The sequence below is a fragment of the Phyllostomus hastatus genome, unplaced genomic scaffold (assembly GCF_019186645.2).
Source record: "Phyllostomus hastatus isolate PE091 unplaced genomic scaffold, TTU_PhHast_1.1 phas_scaffold_501, whole genome shotgun sequence".
Classification (NCBI taxonomy): Eukaryota; Metazoa; Chordata; class Mammalia; order Chiroptera; family Phyllostomidae; genus Phyllostomus; species Phyllostomus hastatus.
Genome location: NW_025334033.1, coordinates 602,580 through 621,095, shown reverse-complemented (window position 1 = coordinate 621,095; position 18,516 = coordinate 602,580). Strand labels below are relative to the sequence as shown.

At 54.2% G+C, this 18,516-nt stretch overlaps 1 protein-coding gene across 7 annotated transcripts; it reads left to right on the top strand.

Annotated features, from left to right (window-relative positions):
• Nucleotides 1-204: 204 nt before the first annotated feature.
• On the top strand, nt 205-18,508 carry ARHGEF40 (Rho guanine nucleotide exchange factor 40). 7 transcript variants are annotated; one of them, XM_045823855.1, is made up of 25 exons: nt 205-335; nt 2,859-3,056; nt 3,669-4,911; nt 5,060-5,227; nt 5,358-5,478; nt 6,086-6,182; nt 6,291-6,371; nt 6,486-6,602; nt 7,532-7,627; nt 7,720-7,835; nt 8,445-8,571; nt 10,346-10,468; nt 10,568-10,711; nt 11,192-11,802; nt 11,930-12,164; nt 12,477-12,563; nt 13,117-13,332; nt 14,000-14,170; nt 14,956-15,133; nt 15,898-16,002; nt 16,222-16,365; nt 16,877-17,007; nt 17,233-17,329; nt 17,420-17,466; nt 17,603-18,508. In XM_045823855.1, the coding sequence occupies exons 1-24, from the start codon at nt 333-335 to the stop codon at nt 17,440-17,442; spliced, it is 4,632 nt and encodes a 1,543-aa protein (XP_045679811.1). In that variant the 5' UTR covers nt 205-332; the 3' UTR covers nt 17,443-17,466; nt 17,603-18,508. The 7 variants fall into 7 exon arrangements, with proteins under 7 accessions (XP_045679811.1, XP_045679810.1, XP_045679816.1 ...); XM_045823854.1 differs by having other exon boundaries at nt 16,865-17,007; XM_045823860.1 differs by lacking the exon at nt 16,222-16,365.
• Nucleotides 18,509-18,516: the final 8 nt, after the last annotated feature.

The following is an 18,516-nucleotide window of genomic DNA, read 5'->3' as shown; positions in this document are numbered from 1 at the left end:
CGGGAGAGCGGGGAAAGAGAAGCTGGAGGAGTCGCGGGAGCCGCGGACAGGCTGAGCGCGGGAGAGGGAGTCCGCGCAGGGGGGTCCCAGCTGGGGTCCGGCTCCGGCGGGGAGTCGGAGGCGGGCACTGCGGGGCGGGGCGGGGCGGGGCGGCCGTCTGGGCCCTCCCTGGCTGGGCCCCGCGGCCTGGGAGCCGGAGCGAGCCGAGCCGCCACCGCGGCCGGCGCTGTCCCCTAGCCAGACCCGGCGAGACGAGAACGGCGGGAGGGAAGCGGCGGCGCGCCCGGCCCCGCCCGCCGGCCGGAGCTTCGGACGCAAATCCGCGCCGAGCCATGGTGAGTCCCGCGTCGTAACCCAGGGGTCCCCTCCGCCTTCGCTCAACCCACTTCGGGCCACCGGTCCCCCCGCTTGGTGCCTCTGACGCCTGCTTTGGACAGTTGAGCGCTCCCGGACTCTCCTCCCTCCCATCCCCCCCTCTTCTTTTCTTTGATCTGTCTGTCCGCCCCACTGTCTGGCTCGGCCCCCACCGGGCATTGCCCTCACCCTTTCTTTCTCACTACTCTTCCCCGCCCCTTCCCCCCTTCTCTCTTTGGTCTCTCCCCTAATCTACACAGCTCCTCTCGCCCTCCTCCGCCCTGACCTGTGCCTTCCTTTGCAGGATCTTCCCTTCCCCTCCGGGGCCCTCCTGCGGGTTGGGTGCTGCAGCGGCCCTAGCGGCCTCAGGTCATGAGAACTGACCTGCCTGGAACTACCATTTTCCATCCCAGTCCCCAGCCCGGTGAGCCGGGCCCACCCATCCGGCCCTGGGGGACCGGCCACAGCCGAGGCTGGGCTGGGGCCAGAGACATAGCCAAAGAGGGAAATTCCCGCGGAGAAGAGAGGTTGCCTCAGGATAGTGGACAGAATTGGGAGGGGGGCTCTCTGTGACGGGAGGCGTGACGCTGCCCGAGCAGAAGAGAGACTTCGGGGAGTCGGGGGAGTCCCCCTGAGCTCCCGCTGCAGGGAACAGAAACCGTCCTAGGGCATTCCCGCTGCAGGAGGGGGTGGGGCGGGGAGGCACTGGCGGGAGCTCCCTGTAGGGGGTAGGGGACCCTGGCAGCAGCCGCTTAGGGCGCAGGGAGCTGGAGGGCACAGTTAAAGGGAAGCCCATACCAACAGCAGTGGACACTATCCTGCGAACTTTCACTCCCGAAGTATTCTCTGAAGAATCACTGCAGGAGTGGCACTGCCAGGGAGCGTCCACTGCGGGAGTGGGGTAGGGGGGACGGGGCCCAAGGGCCGCCCCCCTGCGGGGGTGGAGGAGGGGGAGAGGCCCTGCCTGGGGGCGCTCCCTACCGGGAGTGGAGAAGCTGAGAGCACTAAAGGAAGGGCACCCCCTGGCAGGGAGGCTGGATCGAGAAGAAAGAGGAACTGGGCCAGGGAGAGCTGACTCAGTCTCTCTGGTCTCTTCTTTGGTCCCGGCCGTCTGGAAGCCTGGTCTCCGAGCTCCTGCCCGCCGCCTCCCACCCCAGACCCCTCCTCCCCTCCTGCCGGTGTCGTTTCCTGTGGCTGAGACTCTCGCTCAGCCATGAGCTCACCGCCCCTAATGGGTTGCAGCTGCCTCGCTGCTCCAGCTCTAGATCCCCATTCCTGGCCTCAGAGCAGACAGCCCACTCTGCCTAGCCACCCGCCCCCCGCCTCGCCCGACTCCACCCTTCCCCCACCCACGCTCTCTGCGCTGGCCGGGTCCCCGGAACACTGGGGGGTCTGTCTGCTCGCCCACAGACCTTGGGATCGGGTCTCTATGTGACGCACTCAATGGCCCTCTCTGGAGTGGCTGTCCTAGCATCTCGTGGTCCGGGACAGGCAGGCAAGTCCGGTATGCAGTTTTGTCTTCAGGGCAAAGGGAGAGCTGGGGGTCGTGTAGGTAGAGAACTAGAAAAACTGTGCAGTGAGCTTCCCCTTGCCCCTTTACAGCAAATAGATCTGATAAAATAAACTTCAAAGCCATCTTGAAGGACAAATACGTTTACAGAAGAATAGCTTGAAGGGTAGTTGTTTAGAGTGGGATGGGGAACAAGAACCCATGGATTCACTTAGGCAGGTGAGTTTGGAGGAAGCAGGGCTGAGTCTTTGGAGACAGTGGCTCTAGGAGGAGATTGGCAAAGACGTCCTGATGGAATCAGAAAAGATTTCAGCTCCAATTCATGCCGTCAAGGCCTGCTCTTCCCTTCCCCACTCATTACTTTTGTGACTTTTTCCTCTTTCAACTGTCCCCACCCAGTTGTTTGTAACCCAATCCCACATGCTCCAGGAATTGGTGGGTGGATTGCTTCATAGCCACTCTAGGAGAAGGGATGCTAAAACGATTCACCATAGACAGCCCTCCAGTCCTCCTTCCCATCCAGCGACCATCTCTAGCACATGACTCATGGGTGGTGGCACCCCCTCCTAAGATGGTGGTTTCTGGATGGTATACCCTGTGAGGAGGGGCTTGCAGGATGGCCATGTGAGTGCCCCACCCTCCAGAGCTCTCAGCCATAAGTCAGCCCCCTGACAGGCCAGGAGCCTGTCTCTGCTCTCTGGGGGACGGCTTATGCAATCGCGCTGATTCCCAAGAACCAGGGAGGACACTGATCGGAGACACTCACAGCAAATTCTCCCTGACTCTCCAAAGCCAATGTCTCAGAGTTCTCTCATGGAGTGCACTTCGAGGCCTGCATACTCTGATTGGCCCCACCCTGCTCCCATCCTGGGCCAGCATTTCCTGATTGTTCTCTCTGTGCACCCAGTGGGGACCCAGGGTGACACAGCCAGCTCCCAAGGAACCATGCTAGGGTGATCTCTAAGGATCTGCAGTCTGGTCTTGTCTTTATCAGGAGCCTGAGCCAGTGGAAGACTGTGTGCAGAGCACACTTGCTGCCCTTTATCCGCCCTTCGAGGCAACGGCCCCCACACTGTTGGGCCAGGTGTTCCAGGTGGTGGAAAGGACTTATCGGGAGGATGCGCTGAAGTACACACTGGACTTCCTGGTGCCCGCAAAGCATCTACTTGCCAAGGTCCAGCAGGAAGCCTGTGTGAGTGGCCATGCATTCCTGTTCTATCTCCTTTAAGATCCTCTGCCTAACTCCAGAGACTAGCCAGACCGACTAACTTACCCCAACCCAGACACGCTGACTCCCTGATACTGATCACCCCCAGAGGCACTGTCCCTTAGATATTAACACATAGACACTCATCTTCCCCAAAAATTGACCCCTAAGAAACATCAACTCCTAAACATCCTGACCCTCCAGACCCAATTCCAGACATTTTTTCCCTCACACAAATTTCTCAAGACACTAACTCCCTCAGAGCGGCTCAACAGAGATCCTTCACTTCTACAGTTGTAAAGACCTCCTAAGAGTCTCTGAGTCCTCCAAGACAATGGCATCTGCTGTCCATGTCTTTGTAATGACTCAGTTCTTACTCCCACACATGGAACGAGCTTCGTACCATCAGCAAACTGACCAGTTCCAAGCCTCTCCTCTGCCACGTGAATACCCCAAGATAATCCCCTCCTACTCTCCTGGGGCTATAACCCACCAGGCATAAGGCCACTCCTGCCTAGGATGGTCCCATTCTAACTGTCCCCTCCTGTTGGTTTCATCAGCAGAGGCCTGAGCACAACCTCCCATCTCTCTTCCCAGGCCCAGTACAGTGGTTTCCTCTTCTTCCATGAGGGCTGGCCCCTCTGCTTGCATGAGCAGGTGGTGGTACAGCTAGCAGCCCTGCCCTGGCAGCTGCTGTGCCCAGGGGACTTCTACCTGCAAGTGGTGCCCTCAGCAGCCCAAGCACCACGCCTGGTACTTAAGTGCTTGGCCCCAGGGGGTGGGCGTGTGCAGGAGCTGCCTGTGCCCAATGAGGCCTGTGCCTACCTGTTCACACCTGAGTGGCTACAAGGCATCAATAAGGACCGGCCAACAGGTCGCCTCAGTACCTGTCTACTCTCCGCACCCTCTGGAATTCAGCGGCTGCCCTGGGCTGAGCTCATCTGCCCCCGATTTGTGCACAAAGAAGGTCTCATGGTAGGACATCAGCCAAGCACACTGCCCCCAGAACTGCCCTCTGGACCCCCAGGGCTCCCCAGCCCTCCACTCCCTGAGGAGGCCCTGGGCACCAGGAGCCCTGGGGATGGGCACAATGCCCCTGCTGAAGAACCTGAGGGTGAATATGTGGAGCTGCTGGAGGTGACACTTCCCATGATGGGGAGCCCCATGGATGCTGAGGACTCCTCAGGCCTCACCAGGACCCGGACAGTACCCACCCGAAAGGGTGCTGGAGGGAAGGGCAGGCACCGGAGACACCGAGCATGGATGCACCAGAAGGGTCTGGGACCTCGGGACCAGGATGGGGCACGCCCACCCGGTGAGGGGAGCAGCAGCGGAGCTTCCCTGGGATCTCCCCCAGGAGCTGAGGTCCTCCCGGAGGCAGCAGCCCAGGAGGTATCTGAGGCCCCAGCAGAGGTGCTGGGAGAAGCCTCTGAATTGTGCCCCCTGAGGCCTGGGGAGGTTGGAGGAGGAGCAGGCCAGGGAGCTGAAGGACCTCCTGGCACCCCTCGGAAAGGCAAAGGAAATAGGAGAAAGAAGCGAGCGGCAGGCAGAGGGGCTCTTAGCCGAGTGGGGGACAGTGTTCCTGTTCCGCTGAGCTCTGGGGACAAGGAAGAGACCAGCCAACAAGAAGCCCTCATCAGTTTGCCCTCACCAAATGAGCTTCCAGGAGGCGGCCTGGTTAAGGAGGTCCATGAAGGTTCGGAGAAATCAGAGTCTGAGCCAAAAGAGGAGCTCAAACCAGCGGACGAGAAAGAGCCTTGGCCCCCAGAAGCATGTGGACCTATAGACGAGAAAGCCAGAGAGAGGGAGCAGAAGGGCCTGAGCCTGGTGTGCACAGCAGGTGAGATGATACTGAGGTCAGTGGGGCAAGGACCAGTGTAGGTTAGGCCTTGGAAAGGGGGCTGGAGCAGGAGCAGAGGAGAGGCTGGGAGTGGAACAGCCATACCTGGTCTCACTTCAGGCCCATAGCTCTGTCTGTGTCTGTATAGGACCCACAGGTCCCGAAGGGCTCCCCGCTGATCCCCCAGCACCAACTCTGGAAGATGTGCAGGAAGTGCAAGAGGACAGGATCCCAGAAGAGTCCCCTCTAGTCTCTATCTCTGATGACCCTGACATAGCTTGGGACTTGATGGCATCTGGATTCCTCGTGCTGACTGGTCAGTGGGCATCATGGTTGAAGGGAAAGGGGTCAAAGAAAGAGAAGAGGTTGGAGTGGGCTGCAGAGAGTGGTGCAGCGGATGGGAGGTAGCCCCCAGCCAGGACAGCCTGGCCATTTTGTGTTCTCAGGAGGGGTCGACCAGAGTGGGCGAGCTCTGCTGACCATCACTCCACCGTGCCCTCCTGAGGAGCCCCCGCCCTCCAGAGACACGCTGAGCACTGCTCTTCATTACCTGCACTCACTGCTCAGGTAAGAGAGGCGCATTGCTGGTACCCTGGACACTAACCTCCTGGGTCATGAGGACTTAGACCTCTTCTCATCTGAGGACAGTGACCTCCTGACATCTAGGACACCTGCTCCTTCAATCCCCACATTTTCAAATCATTGACTTCTGACTTTACTCACCCCAAACCTCCAGGATATCTACATTGACTCTGAAAATCCACATTGCTGCTTTTCACTACCCTAACACACTGCCTAGATTATCAGGACACTGATTCACTTATTCAGCAACTATTTATTGAGCACCAGGAACCTATTAGAGACCATGCTACATGCTGACTTTGAATTTAGACCCTCCAGAGCATAGAATTCTTAATTTTCAATACTCTGTTCCTGTGACCCAATAACCACATGAATATGGACTCCTGATTGCTAGGTCATGCTGCTTCTTGGACACACATCCCAGACTTGCCCATTGGCTCCCAGACATACCAGGGACTAACTTCTGAAACCCAGTAACACTAAGGCCAGGCCCTGTGCCACTGTCCCCTCAACACACACACACACACACACACACACACACACACACACACACACACACACACAGCCTCCTTGGCTCTTCCTGTTCCCGCAGGCCCGATTTACAGATACTGGGGCTGTCCGTCCTGCTGGACCTTCGCAAGGCACCTCCCCTGCCTCCCGCACTCATTCCCGTCCTGAGTCAACTTCAGGTAACCAACCCCTTGAGACACATCCTTCTCCTGATCCTAACTCTTCCCTAGTTACCATCCCAGGCTACCCCATTACCCACAACTTGGGGTTATTCTTCCCTCCTTCAGGACTTAGGAGACCCCCCCATCATTCAGCGGCTGCTCCTTCTCAGTCATAATGACTCTCCGACTGAGATCCACGGATTTCAGGTTTGAGCCCCTCACTCCCACTTAGTGCGCCTCAGTAGTGGAAAGAGAAGAGCCTGGCTGGACCCCCAGGGGGCGATGCCCAAGCAAGAAACCCCTGCCTTCATGTGTCTACAGGGTGCTGAGTTGCTGTCAGAGAATGATCTGAAAAGAGTGGCCAAGCCAGAGGAGCTGCAGTGGGACTTGGGAGGTCACAGGGAGTCCTCTCCAGGCCACTGGGTAGAGGTACACCAGGTGAGCTACACCTCCTCCACCCAGAAGACTGGGAGCCAAGAATGACCAAGCTGAGAACATTCTAGGAGACAAGGCAGAATTAAAACTTGACCAAGGGGTTGAAAAAAAGTGGTTTCCCTCCCATTCAATTCAACAAATAAACTTATGGCTCATAAACCATGAGCAGAATATTGTGCATGTACAATGGGATGAGCATATGAAATAAATTCTTAACATGCCACGAAGCTGCATATGATTTTCGGTGGGTGATAAGTCAGAAACTACTAGAGAGCAGTGTGAAATAGCATCACTGGGGTTCTGGAAAGAGCTGAGAGTCAGGAAGTCTGGTTCTGGGTCCATGTGACCTTGGATAAGTGCCTGCACCCCACTTCCTGAGACGGTGCCTTTCTGTACCTGCTTCCTGTACCAACATCGCAGCCTTGGGATTGTCACCCACAAAAGACATCCATTGTGATGTAATCTCTGGTTCTCTGAGCCTAAGTGCTGTGAGTATTCAAGAAAAGTGGTTAAACATGATCTCAGCCAAGTATTACAGGAGGCCTATAACATGGTCTCTAAGCTGTCTACCTGGGACCTGGATCTAACTAGGCTGAGCGGAGGGTTTTACAGGGTAAGGAAGACAGAGGAAAGGAGACTCATGTTTACTAAGCTTCACAGTGTGCCAGGCCCACGCTGGGTGCTTATGTAGCAGCATCTCTTTAAACTTCACGAAACCCTTATGTCTTATCCAGACCTTAGAGTTGAGGAAACTGAGGTTCAGGGAGGTTTCTGGACCTTCCCAAGGTCACCCAGTCAGTAAGCAACGAATTCAGGAACTGAAGTCAGCATTGCCTCTGTAAAAGCCTCTGGGGCTGCCCCATGTCCACCCAAGAGCTCAGGCTCCTTATCCTAGACCGTCCCTGGACTTCATCCCTGTGTGTGTGTTTCAGGAAGTGGCAAGGCTGTGCCGTCTGTGCCGAGGAGTGCTGGGCTCTGTACGGCAAGCCATTTCGGAACTGGAGGCAGTGACAGAGCCAGAGGGAGAGGTATGAAGTGAGATGGGGCAAAAGGGCACGGGGTGGGGACTGTGGTGGGAACTGTGGTAGAACCTCAACCATCAACTGCTTCCTGCTCCCAGGAGGCGGTAGGAATGCCTGAGCCCCTACAAAAGGTGCTGGCAGATCCCTGGCTGACGGAGCTACAGAAGGATGGGGGAGCCATCCTGATGAGGCTGCGCTCCACCCACAGCAGCAAGTATGGGGGACAGACGGATGTGCTGGGGCAGGTGGATGTGGTGGGTGGAGACACAACCGGGGACTGCCAATAACCTTAGTTGTCAGATCATTCTCTTTTTTAAAAAAAGATTTATTTATCTAGTTTTAGAAAGAGAGTAAGGGAAAGAGAAAGAGAGAAAGGGAAACATCAATGTGTATCAGTGTGTGGTTGCCACTCATGTGCCACCTACTAGGGGCCTGGCCTGCATCCCAGGCATGTGCCCTGACTGGGAATCGAACTGGCAACCCCTTGCTTCACAGTCCGGTGCTCAGTCCAGTGAGCCACACCAGCCAGGGCACTGTTACAGAGCATGTGTCATCTGGACAAGATACCATGCTTTTCCACTTATCTCATAACCCCTATAGGGTGTCTACATATTAATTATGATAAAAATGGGGATTTAGAAGATCAGAAGTGTTCAATGTCTTGGCCAAGGTTAGTCAGTAAATGAAAAAGTCAGGATTCAAATCCAGGCCTATACAATGACCCATGATACTCTCCACCTCCTATAGGGATGCAAGGATGGAAGAGGGTAAGGGGGCTTGATAAACAAGGACAGTGATTCATTCTGCCCCACTCCTTTCCCAGGCTGGAGGGCCCAGGCCCAGCTACACTGTACCAGGAGGTGGACGAAGCCATTCATCAGCTCGTGCGCCTGTCCAACCTGCACGTGCAACAGCAGGAGCAGCGGCAGCGCCTGCGCCGACTCCAGCAGGTGAACCAGGACCCCTGGACCTCTCTCACTTGGCCTGGGGGCCTGGCCTTCAGCACCCCCTTTCCACTGATAGAGGTGATGGTGTTCTCCTAACCTGGCTTGGTTGGCTAGCCTTCCCTCTCTCCTCACCTCCCCTGGAGGTTGGTCATGGTCAGTGTGAGAGTCGACAGGAGGGAGATAGCATCGCAAGACCAGCAAAGTCTCCCCTTCTGCACTGTTCATGTTTGACCAGGGACCCTTAAAGATTGTGAGAGATGGTTGGTATCATAGGGGGTCTGGGAAGAGCTGATTGATCCTGGAGTGCCTGCCTCCTTTGCTTAAAAACAATAAATGTCTATTGATACCTGCTCTTTATCTATACTGCCACCCATGTTCCCTCAGCTCTTCTTTTTTTTTTTTAAGATTTTGTTTGTTCATCTTCAGAGAGGGAAAAGGAGGGAGAAAAAGAGGAAGAAACATCAGTTGGCTGCCCCTTGCAGGCCAGTGCTCAACCCACTGAGCCCACAGCCATGGCTCCTCAACTCTTTATACAATGTGGTCCTCCAGACCTGAGGCTGGAAAGGCCCCTTGGAAGGAGAGGGCAATGGAAGCGCTCCCTAGATGCCTTGGGAACCAAGGCCTCTTTGTGTGGAAGAGTCAGTGATAAGGCTGGCTTCTCTGAATCTTGATTTTACTCTTATGGTTAAGAGCCCCTTAGGGGTTTGCTCCCCACTCTACTGTGTGGTTAGAGAGGGCTTTGAAATTTCATTTCTCCTCCCTAGCGCCAAGCGTGGTGAGTCAATTGACCTCACTGACTTTCATGTGGGCATCGGGGAGGGTCAATTAAGGGCCATTGTCAAAAGGTGGGAGCAGGGAGGGGTGGGGGGTAGTAGCAGGGCTCTCTGTTTCCTGGGATTTCTGCATATTGGCTCTCTCCATCCCAGTATCCAAAGGGTTATATATCTTACTGTATGTTTGCTTGCTTGTTTATTAGTTCTTTTCTTCCACTGTTTAAAAACTGTTAGCACACAGGATTTAAAGGCTAAAGTGCTCAGCTTGAGTTTCAGTTCTGCTGGGAGTGAAATGTTGGGCGAGTCTGAAAGTGTCTCTAAATTCCCAAGTCCTCATCTGTAGAATGGGGATGCTAATCACATGTACAGGGGTGTCAGGACAACAAACGAATCAAGCAAAGCACCATGGAAGCATTCACTGTTGGCCTTGGTTACTGGGAATACCCTGACTTATGTTTAGTTGTCTCACCCAGCTTCCAGCCTTTCTTCAGAGGAAAAACTTACCTTTTTGGCCAAATATCCTATATGCAGTGAGTCCCTCGAGCCTGTAATAGGCAACTACAACTGCATGCACGCACCTGCATATGCAGGCTCACGTGTGTGCACACACACACACACACACAATACCACCTCCTGAGCCATCTCTCCACCCATCACTGGGCTCAGAAAATGTGAAATTTCTTCTGGCCCTCATTTCGGTCCTCATCCCCTCATCCTGTCTCGGGCTCACATCAGTTTTATTGATTTCATCACGGCACAGCCCTGGAACCCTAACCCGCATGCCCAGCTTCCCTTTCATCTGCTGCTTCACAGAGATCTCTTACTCACTTTCTCACTGTGCCATCCGCTGTTAGCATCCCCACTTTATAGCTGAGATGAAACAGTTCGCCCAAGGTTCTGCTGATTGGGGTGATGGGGTTGAACAGGATCTCAGCTTCCCTTTCCTACCCTCTGCAAGCCTCTTCCTCCCTCACAGTCCCGCTCTTCCACCCTGCTTGCCCCAGGTGCTGCAGTGGCTGGCAGGTCCAGGGGAAGAGCAGCTGGCCAGCTTCGCGGCACCAGGGGACTGCCTGACTGCCCTGCAGGAGACAGAGCTCCGATTCCGGGCTTTCAGTGCTGAGGTTCAGGTGAGGAGTGGGAGAGGGGCAGGTGAGCGAGACATTGGGGAGCAAGGGGCGGCTGGGTGGGAATGAGGGCCAGGTCTGAGCGTAGCCTCCCTTCTCCAGGAGCGCCTGGCCCAGGCGCGGGAGGCCCTGGCCCTGGAGGACGATGCTGCCTCCCAGAAAGTTCTGGATATCTTTGAGCAGCGGCTGGAACAAGTTGAGAGTGGCCTCCACCGAGCCCTGCGGCTACAGCGCTTCTTCCAGCAGGTGTGTGCACAGCTTCATCCTTCCACAGCCGCCATTGTCTTCCTTTTGTCTAAAGAGGCTGATCGGATAGTTGTTAAAAGCAGGGACTCAGGTGGCCATCTCCCTGGCTTTACCTGCTGGCTCTGCCACCTACTTGCTAAATGGCCTGAGACAAGATACCAAGCCCGAGTGTGCCTCCATGGGCACCTACCTCGCAGGACTCCGTGAGGATTATAAGCCATATAAAAAAGCACTTAGTGCAGAGCCTGCCAGTGGCAAATTCTGTGTATTGGTGTTCTTTCATCTGGGCTGCCATCTCCACGCCAGTTTAAAGTGGCCTGGTCAGGCAGTGATGGGGACATGTACTGAGAAGCCTGGGAGGGTGGTGAGCATTGGGAAGCCATTGTGAAAGAAGCCAAGAGCTATCATCAGGCAGCATGGAGGAGCAGCACAGGACTCCACTCCTTCCTCTCCCCACCCCTAACCTCTTTGGTCTTGTAGGCACACGAATGGGTGGATGAAGGCTCTGCCAGGCTAGCAGGAGCGGGGCCGGGTCGAGAGGCGGTGTTGGCAGCCCTGGCCCTGCGACGGGCACCGGAGCCCAGTGCTGGCACCTTCCAGGAGATGCGAGCCCTGGCCCTGGACCTGGGTAGCCCAGCAGCCCTGAGAGAATGGGGCCGCTGCCGGGCCCGCTGCCAAGAGCTGGAGAAAAGGATTCAGCAACAGCTGGGAGAGGAGGCCAGTCCACGAGGCCACCGGCGATGGCGGGCAGACAGTGCTAGCAGTGGAGGGGCCCAGCGGGGTCCCCACAGCCCCTCACCCAGTCTCACCTCCCTGCTGCTCCCCAGCAGCCCTGGGGCACTGGCAGCCCCATCCCACTGCTCTCTGGCTCCCTGTGGGGAGGACAATGAGGAGGAGGGCCCTGAACTGTCTCCAGAAACAGAGGGCAGACCACCAAGGACTGTGCTGATCCGAGGCCTGGAGGTCACCAGTACCGAGGTGGTAGATAGGACATGCTCACCCCGGGAACACGTGCTGCTAGGCCGGACCGGGGGGCCAGATGGGCCCTGGGGAGTAGGCACCCCCCGGATGGAGCGCAAGCGAAGCATCAGGTGAGAGCCCAGCTCAACCAGTGCCTAAGATGCAGCCCCAACTGCTCAGCAGGGAAAAAACATGACATTGGGGGTGGTGACTCCCTCGCATGCCCCAGTCTCCTCTGCCACTCTGTTTTACCTGCAGTGCCCAGCAGCGTCTGGTGTCTGAGTTGATTGCCTGTGAGCAGGAGTATGTGGCCACTTTGAGTGAGCCAGTGCCACCTCCTGGGTGTGAGCTGACCCCTGAGCTTCGGGGCACCTGGGCCGCCGCCCTGAGTGTCCGGGAGAGGCTTCGCAGCTTCCATCGGACACACTTTTTGCGGGAGCTTCAGGGTTGTGCTACCCACCCCCTGAGAATTGGGGCCTGCTTCCTTCGCCACGTGAGTGTTCCTATGAAACTTCTTCCAGGTCATGTTTCAGCCCCACCCACTTGAACCTCCTTCTTAGCATCTGTCCCCTAACTCATCCCTACTAAAATGTGTGGTCCAAGAATCAAGCCTAGTGCTACTCCCTGGGTCCCTCTGGGTCCCTGTCCACGAGTGCTGCCTGGCCTTCACTATCTCCGTGGCAGTCGGTCATTCCCTTGGCAGAGTGTGCCGTGGTGACCCTCCTTTGGGCTACAGTGAGGATGTGGAGGAGGAGAAGAAGGGTCTTGTCTGCAGGGATGGCTTACTTCTTCTCTACTGGCACAGGGGGACCAGTTCAGCCTTTATGCTCAGTACGTGAAGCACCGACACAAACTGGAAAATGCTCTGTCTGCACTGGGCTCCCCAGCCAAGGTAACCTTTTCGCCAATCCTCATGAGAAGGGGTGGGGCCACGAAGACCTAAAATCCACCCAAGCTCAAAATCTCTCAGGGAAAAAAGCTTTCCTGGATGTGCCCAGGGACATCACCTACCAATAACCTCCTAGAACCTAGGTTCTTATCTAGTCCACCTGAGGAACTACTGGGCAAGACTCTTGGTTCTTCTGAACCTCTGTTTCTACACTGATAAACGAGGGCAATGTTCACTATATCTAACTCACAGAGTATTCTGAGGATCAAAAGACCTCACAACAAAAGATGGGAAAGTGACTTCAAAAGTTAAAAGCCAGAGGACATAAGGGATTATTTGTATTCCTCCTCTATGCCCCATCAAAATATAGAGGATGACTGAATCTCCTGTAGCCCCCCACCTGCTGTCTTTCTGGGGAAAGGTTTTCACCTTACCTTTAGGTATATCTGAGCTTCACCTATCCCCAGAAGCCTGGAATACCACCCGCCCCACAGAGCTCAGTCCCCACCAGCTCCAGTCCCTTCCCTAATCCCTGTCTGTCTCCATCCCAACCTAGGGCTCTACAGAGTGTGGGCCTCACCTGCCCAGGGCCCTGCAGCAGCCCCTGGAACATCTGGCTCGGTATGGGCGGCTCTTGGAGGAGCTCCTAAGGGAAGCTGGGCATGAACTGAGTTCTGAGCGCCAGGCCCTTGGGGCCGCAGTGCAGCTGCTTCGGGAACAAGAGACCCGTGGTAGAGACCTGCTGGCCGTGGAGGCGGTGCGTGGCTGTGAGGTGAGGCCAGGGCTCCAGTCACTCCAGCTCAAACTGCCTAGCCCTGTGGCCCCAGAAGCAATGTGGGCCGGTGAAAAGAGAACTAGACTCAAGGTCAGAGGGCCCAAAGCTCTAATTTTTAACCAGCTGATTGGCCAGAGTCAAGTCACTGAACTTCACTGGACTTCTGCCCAACATCCCAAGATCCTACATCTGCCTGCACTTACCTATTCCTTTCCTAATTCTTATCTTTACCTATCTACTCTGCCTTCTTTCTGCATCTCAACACTCACACATACCTTATTCTCCTCTACATAATCTCTTTCCTCTTGTGAGGTTCCAGAACAGGTTGAAAACCTACTTCCTCTGGTAGACTTCTTTCCCCATCAATTCTTTGCTTATTCTCTTCCTGGGGCAAAATGGTGCCTTGGTCCCCAATATTCAAAGGCTTCCACATGAGAGGCTATAAACCCTACTACACAATGTGCCTTCCACCTTCAGAGACAGGCTGTGCTGCTAGGCCAGGAAACAGTGACCAGTAGGTGGATTCTAGGCCAAGGGCTTCCCTGACTTCCTGACTCTCTCTGAGAATTAGTCATTAAGTCCTTGCCCCATAAATTGCATTTTTACTCCCCATAAAGTATACACAAAGGGCTCCAGGGCCAATAATGTTTTTTCCTTTCTACAGACAGATCTAAAGGAACAAGGACAGCTCCTGCACCGGGATCCCTTCACTGTCATCTGTGGCCGAAAGAAGTGCCTTCGCCATGTCTTTCTCTTCGAGCACCTCCTCCTGTTCAGCAAGCTCAAAGGCTCTGAGGGGGGGTCGGAGATCTTTGTTTACAAACAGGTCTTTAAGGTACAATGCCTGCAGGAAGGAGGGGTGGCGGGGAAATAGGACAGGAAGTCATGTTCTTCTTGAGAACTCAGGATGTTCTGTAAATTCAGCCCAACCCACGTTCAGAATCTGCATCATCTAGAACAGATTTTGGCCTATAACCAACCAGCAGTTGGGTGTGAGGGTGATAGAAGACCACCGTCAGTCTACTCCTTGAGGTTTTCCTTATCTTTCATTCAGAAGACTCATGAGGCATTCCAAGCCAGAAAGAAGGAGGACCCCTCCCATCAAGAACACACATGGTCCCTGGGGGATGGGAGAAAGGACACTGTGTATATAGCTTAACATGATGGAACTGAAGAAGCCAAGAGGAAGGACTTGCTTTAGGGAAACAGCCCTGGTACCCAGATAAACATCAATAGCAACCTATGGCTATGTAGCATGATTCTAAGGGTTTCTAGACTTTGTCCCCATACACTAGTTCCAGCTCTTCGGGATGAGGCGGCAGAGTACAGTATAGAGAAAAAAGCCTAGGTTTGGAGTAAAAGATGTGGTTTGAACCTTCCTTCTCTAATAAGCCATTATGATAAACCCTTGCTTGGGCAAGTTGCTTCATGACTCTGGGCATTCCCCTTCTATAAATTATGGTTGCTATAGAAACTAAATGTAGAGCAGTTGGCCAATGGTAGGTGTTGAGCAAACATTTACTGAACATCTACCAGATGCCAGGCTAAGTGTAATGCTTTTCCATGTGGTACCATCTAGCCAGAACTCACTCTTACCCACTCTCCTTTGCTCTTTCTCAGACTGCTGACATGGGACTAACAGAAAACATCGGGGACAGTGGGCTCTGCTTTGAGCTGTGGTTTCGGCGGCGGCGGGCACGGGAGGCATACACTCTGCAAGCAGCTTCACCAGAGATCAAACTCAAGTGGACAAGTTCTATTGCCCAGCTGCTATGGAGACAGGCAGCCCATAACAAGGGTAACAGGCGAAGCTGGGGGAGGGTGTGCTTGGGGTCAAGGTTATGGCAGGTTAGCTGGAAAGTGTGGAGAACACGTGGGAAAATAGGATGGAGGAAAGAGAAAGAGAAATGACTTATGAGAAGTTTCAGGATGTGACCTGAGAGAGACTGCTGAGATATGAATTAGTCTAAGGTGTACCAGAAGGAAAGAGGACTCTAGCAAATTTCAGGGAAGAAAAAGCAAATGGCTGGGCAGAAGAGAGTGAGAAAGTATACACTGGACCTGTGTTCTAGAACTTAACGCTGTGACATGAACTCGTTTTCTGTTTTGGTTTTGGGGGTTTTGCTGGGTTTTTTTTTCTTTCAATTCTCTGAACTTCATTCTGCTCATCTGGAAAAAAAAAGGAAAGTAATATCTACATCTCAGTGTGATAGGGAGAATTATATATGGAAGTACTTATAAACTGTAATGGTATGTAAAAATGTGAGTTTTGCTCTTAACACCCAAGATAAAGGGAAGAACGTGAGCATAAGAAGAAAAGTTGGGCAGCTGGAATGGTAAATGGGCAGGATGCAGCATGCAAGAGGAAAGAGACAGATGTTCAAGGAGGTTGAGGACCACTATCTCCATCTGTGTCACCTGCAAGAGAAAGAAGAGATGCCAGAGACATGAGGGAGAAATAAGAGTTGAGAAGGAGCAAAAGGAAGAATCAACCAAAACAATGCTAGGGCTGGAGCAGAGAAAGGGCAAAAGGAGGCTGGTAACAGGGTCTCTGTTCCCTAGAGCTCCGAGTGCAGCAGATGGTCTCCATGGGCATTGGGAATAAACCTTTCCTGGACATCAAGGCCCTTGGGGAGCGGACACTGAGTGCCCTGCTTACTGGAAGAGGTAAGGGCTACAGTGCTGGCAACTGGTCCGGAAGTCAAGACCTTGACAGTGAGGGCACAGTGGGGAGGCATGGTAGAAAGTGAGGAAGGGTAGTGAGTGGATGTCCTCCCAGAAGTTATGGGACTGACTGGGAAGCCCTCTATGAAGCTTAGGGTCTTTTCAGGGAGCCAGGAGGGCTTTCCCACACCAGCACCCACCCCCCACCCCGACTCTCTGCAGCCGCCCGCACTCGGGCCTCCGTGGCCGTGTCATCCTTTGAGCATGCCGGCCCCTCCCTTCCGGGCCTCTCACCGGGAGCCTGCTCCCTGCCTGCCCGCGTCGAGGAGGAGGCCTGGGATCTGGACGTCAAGCAAATTTCCCTGGGTGAGGCACCTCTCAAGGGGTGGCTCCCCCCAACAGCTGGGTCATCACTGTGATGTTCAGGCTGCTTGTTGCTGAGCAATTCCTTTTTCTAGCCAAGAAGTCCAGTTGCCATGACAACTATTTACAGCTTCCCCATTGCTAAGAGCCTTCCATTGGGTTGCTAGCGTAATGCTACAGCAGCCTGTTGCTAAGAAGCACTTCCTCTCTACCTCTCTCTAGCTCTCCTTGGGTTTCTATGGAAACTGCCTCAGCTTCCTGTTGTACCCTCCTGGTTCACCAAGGCAATCCTTAGTTTCCTATCGCTTCTTCCCCCCACTTCGTTGCTCTAATGATGCCACTGACAATTTCCTGCCTCTTGGTAGCGGGAGGGGTTCTCTTGCAAGTGGAGTGCTATGGTGACTCACAGCTTCCTGTTGCTATAGAGCTTTTTCTTCCCTGATGGAGCAGCTTAGTTGCTTCAGGTAATTTAGAAGAGTTCTATACCCTGCTCTCACCCTAGCTTCCCCTCCAGCCCCAGAAACACTTGACTCTTCTGGAGATGCATCCCCAGGACCAAGAAACAGCCCCAGCCTGCAACCCCCCAACCCTGGGAGCAGCACTCCCACTTTGGCCACTGGAGGGATCTTAGGGCTATCTCGGCAGGTAAGTAAGTCCCTGCAGTACGACTGGAAAGGGGTGACCTCTTCAGCCACTTTCTGGGTGGGTTCCTCTGATCTTTCATCCTATGGGGGGCAGAGGGAACCAGCCAGCCTGTGCTGCCAGCAAAGCTGCAGGTTGGCTGTACTGTCCAGTCTGCCTTTCTCCTCTCCTGCATCCCTGGCTGAGAGGCATTAAGGTCAAAAGTGAAAAGCAATCTTTAATAAACAGCATAGTACAGGAGTGGATGGAAAGGGGAGAATGCCAACAGCCTGGTTTGGACTTGGATTAAATCAGCAAATTCAGAAACTCCAGAGAGGAAAAAGAGGTGAATTGACAGCCTTGGGTGAGAAAGATGGGATACAGGAAAGAGGTCATTCCTTGTCCTTTTAATTCACCACAGTTTCTCTCCCCTAAGAGTCATGCCCGAGCCTTGAGTGACCCCACCACGCCTCTGTGACCTGGGTGAGTTGGTGTCCCCCTTCCTACCACACCCAACACTCCTTCCCTCTTGCATGTACCACCCTTAGTCCCCTCAGCTGCTTAGGAGTTGACCTCTTCCCTCTCCCAACCCATCTCCTTCTTCTCTCCTGGCTTCTAGACAAAATCCAGAACTTGGCTACAGCCCCTCCTCTCAGCACATTTTGGGCTGGGATGGCAGTGGGACATAGTGAAGGACTGGAAGAGCTTTGACTTCCTTCCCTCTACTTCCTGGAAAGAGAGGTCAAAGGACCAGCGCATTTCCCTGCTACCGCTATCTCTGTAGCTTTTCCGAACTGGGTGCCTTCTTCCTCAGGAACCAGAGTAGCCATACTTACTTGCCTTCATACCCTGGAGGCAGGAGTTATCTGTGGCCTAGTGCTTCCCCATCCTGGGCCACTGCACACTCCCAGGGCACAGCCCCATGTCAGGTCTCCCCGGATAACCGGTATTTTCCCCTTCTTCCCACCCTGACTCTCCCTAAGAAGACTCATCTCTGCCAGGTTAACCGTAATTCCTGGTGACTCCATTCTGGGGTGTCATAGGCAACGGAGCTATGCAAACCAATATATGAGGGTGGGGTGGGGAACTGCAAACTTTATACATGTAATTACTGTTATTATAATACTATTGTTATATTAAATATATTTACTTGCATTTTGTGTCCAAGGAAGAGCTAGAGCAGTCCTCTGGGTTGAGGTGATACTACTAACTTGAATACTTCTCCTCAATCGTTAACTAGAACACACAAAATAGGAGGCTACAAGGTACCTTGTATCCCTTCCTGTCCCAAAGCTGGGTATGGCCTGGGAGAATGTGCCTCCTCCAGGGTGGCTCCCAGAGGCTCAGTGTACCCTTTGAAGCTCCTCCTCTCACACTGTCTAGTCACAGTCAAGGTGGATTCAGCACCGTCCAGCAGATTTCAGAACAAGAGGTTCTCAGACCACAATGTGTTAGACTCCCCCAGACCACTAGCTATATGCCAATTCCTGTGCCCCACCCCAGAGTTACTGAAGCCAAAGCGTGGGGGGTAAA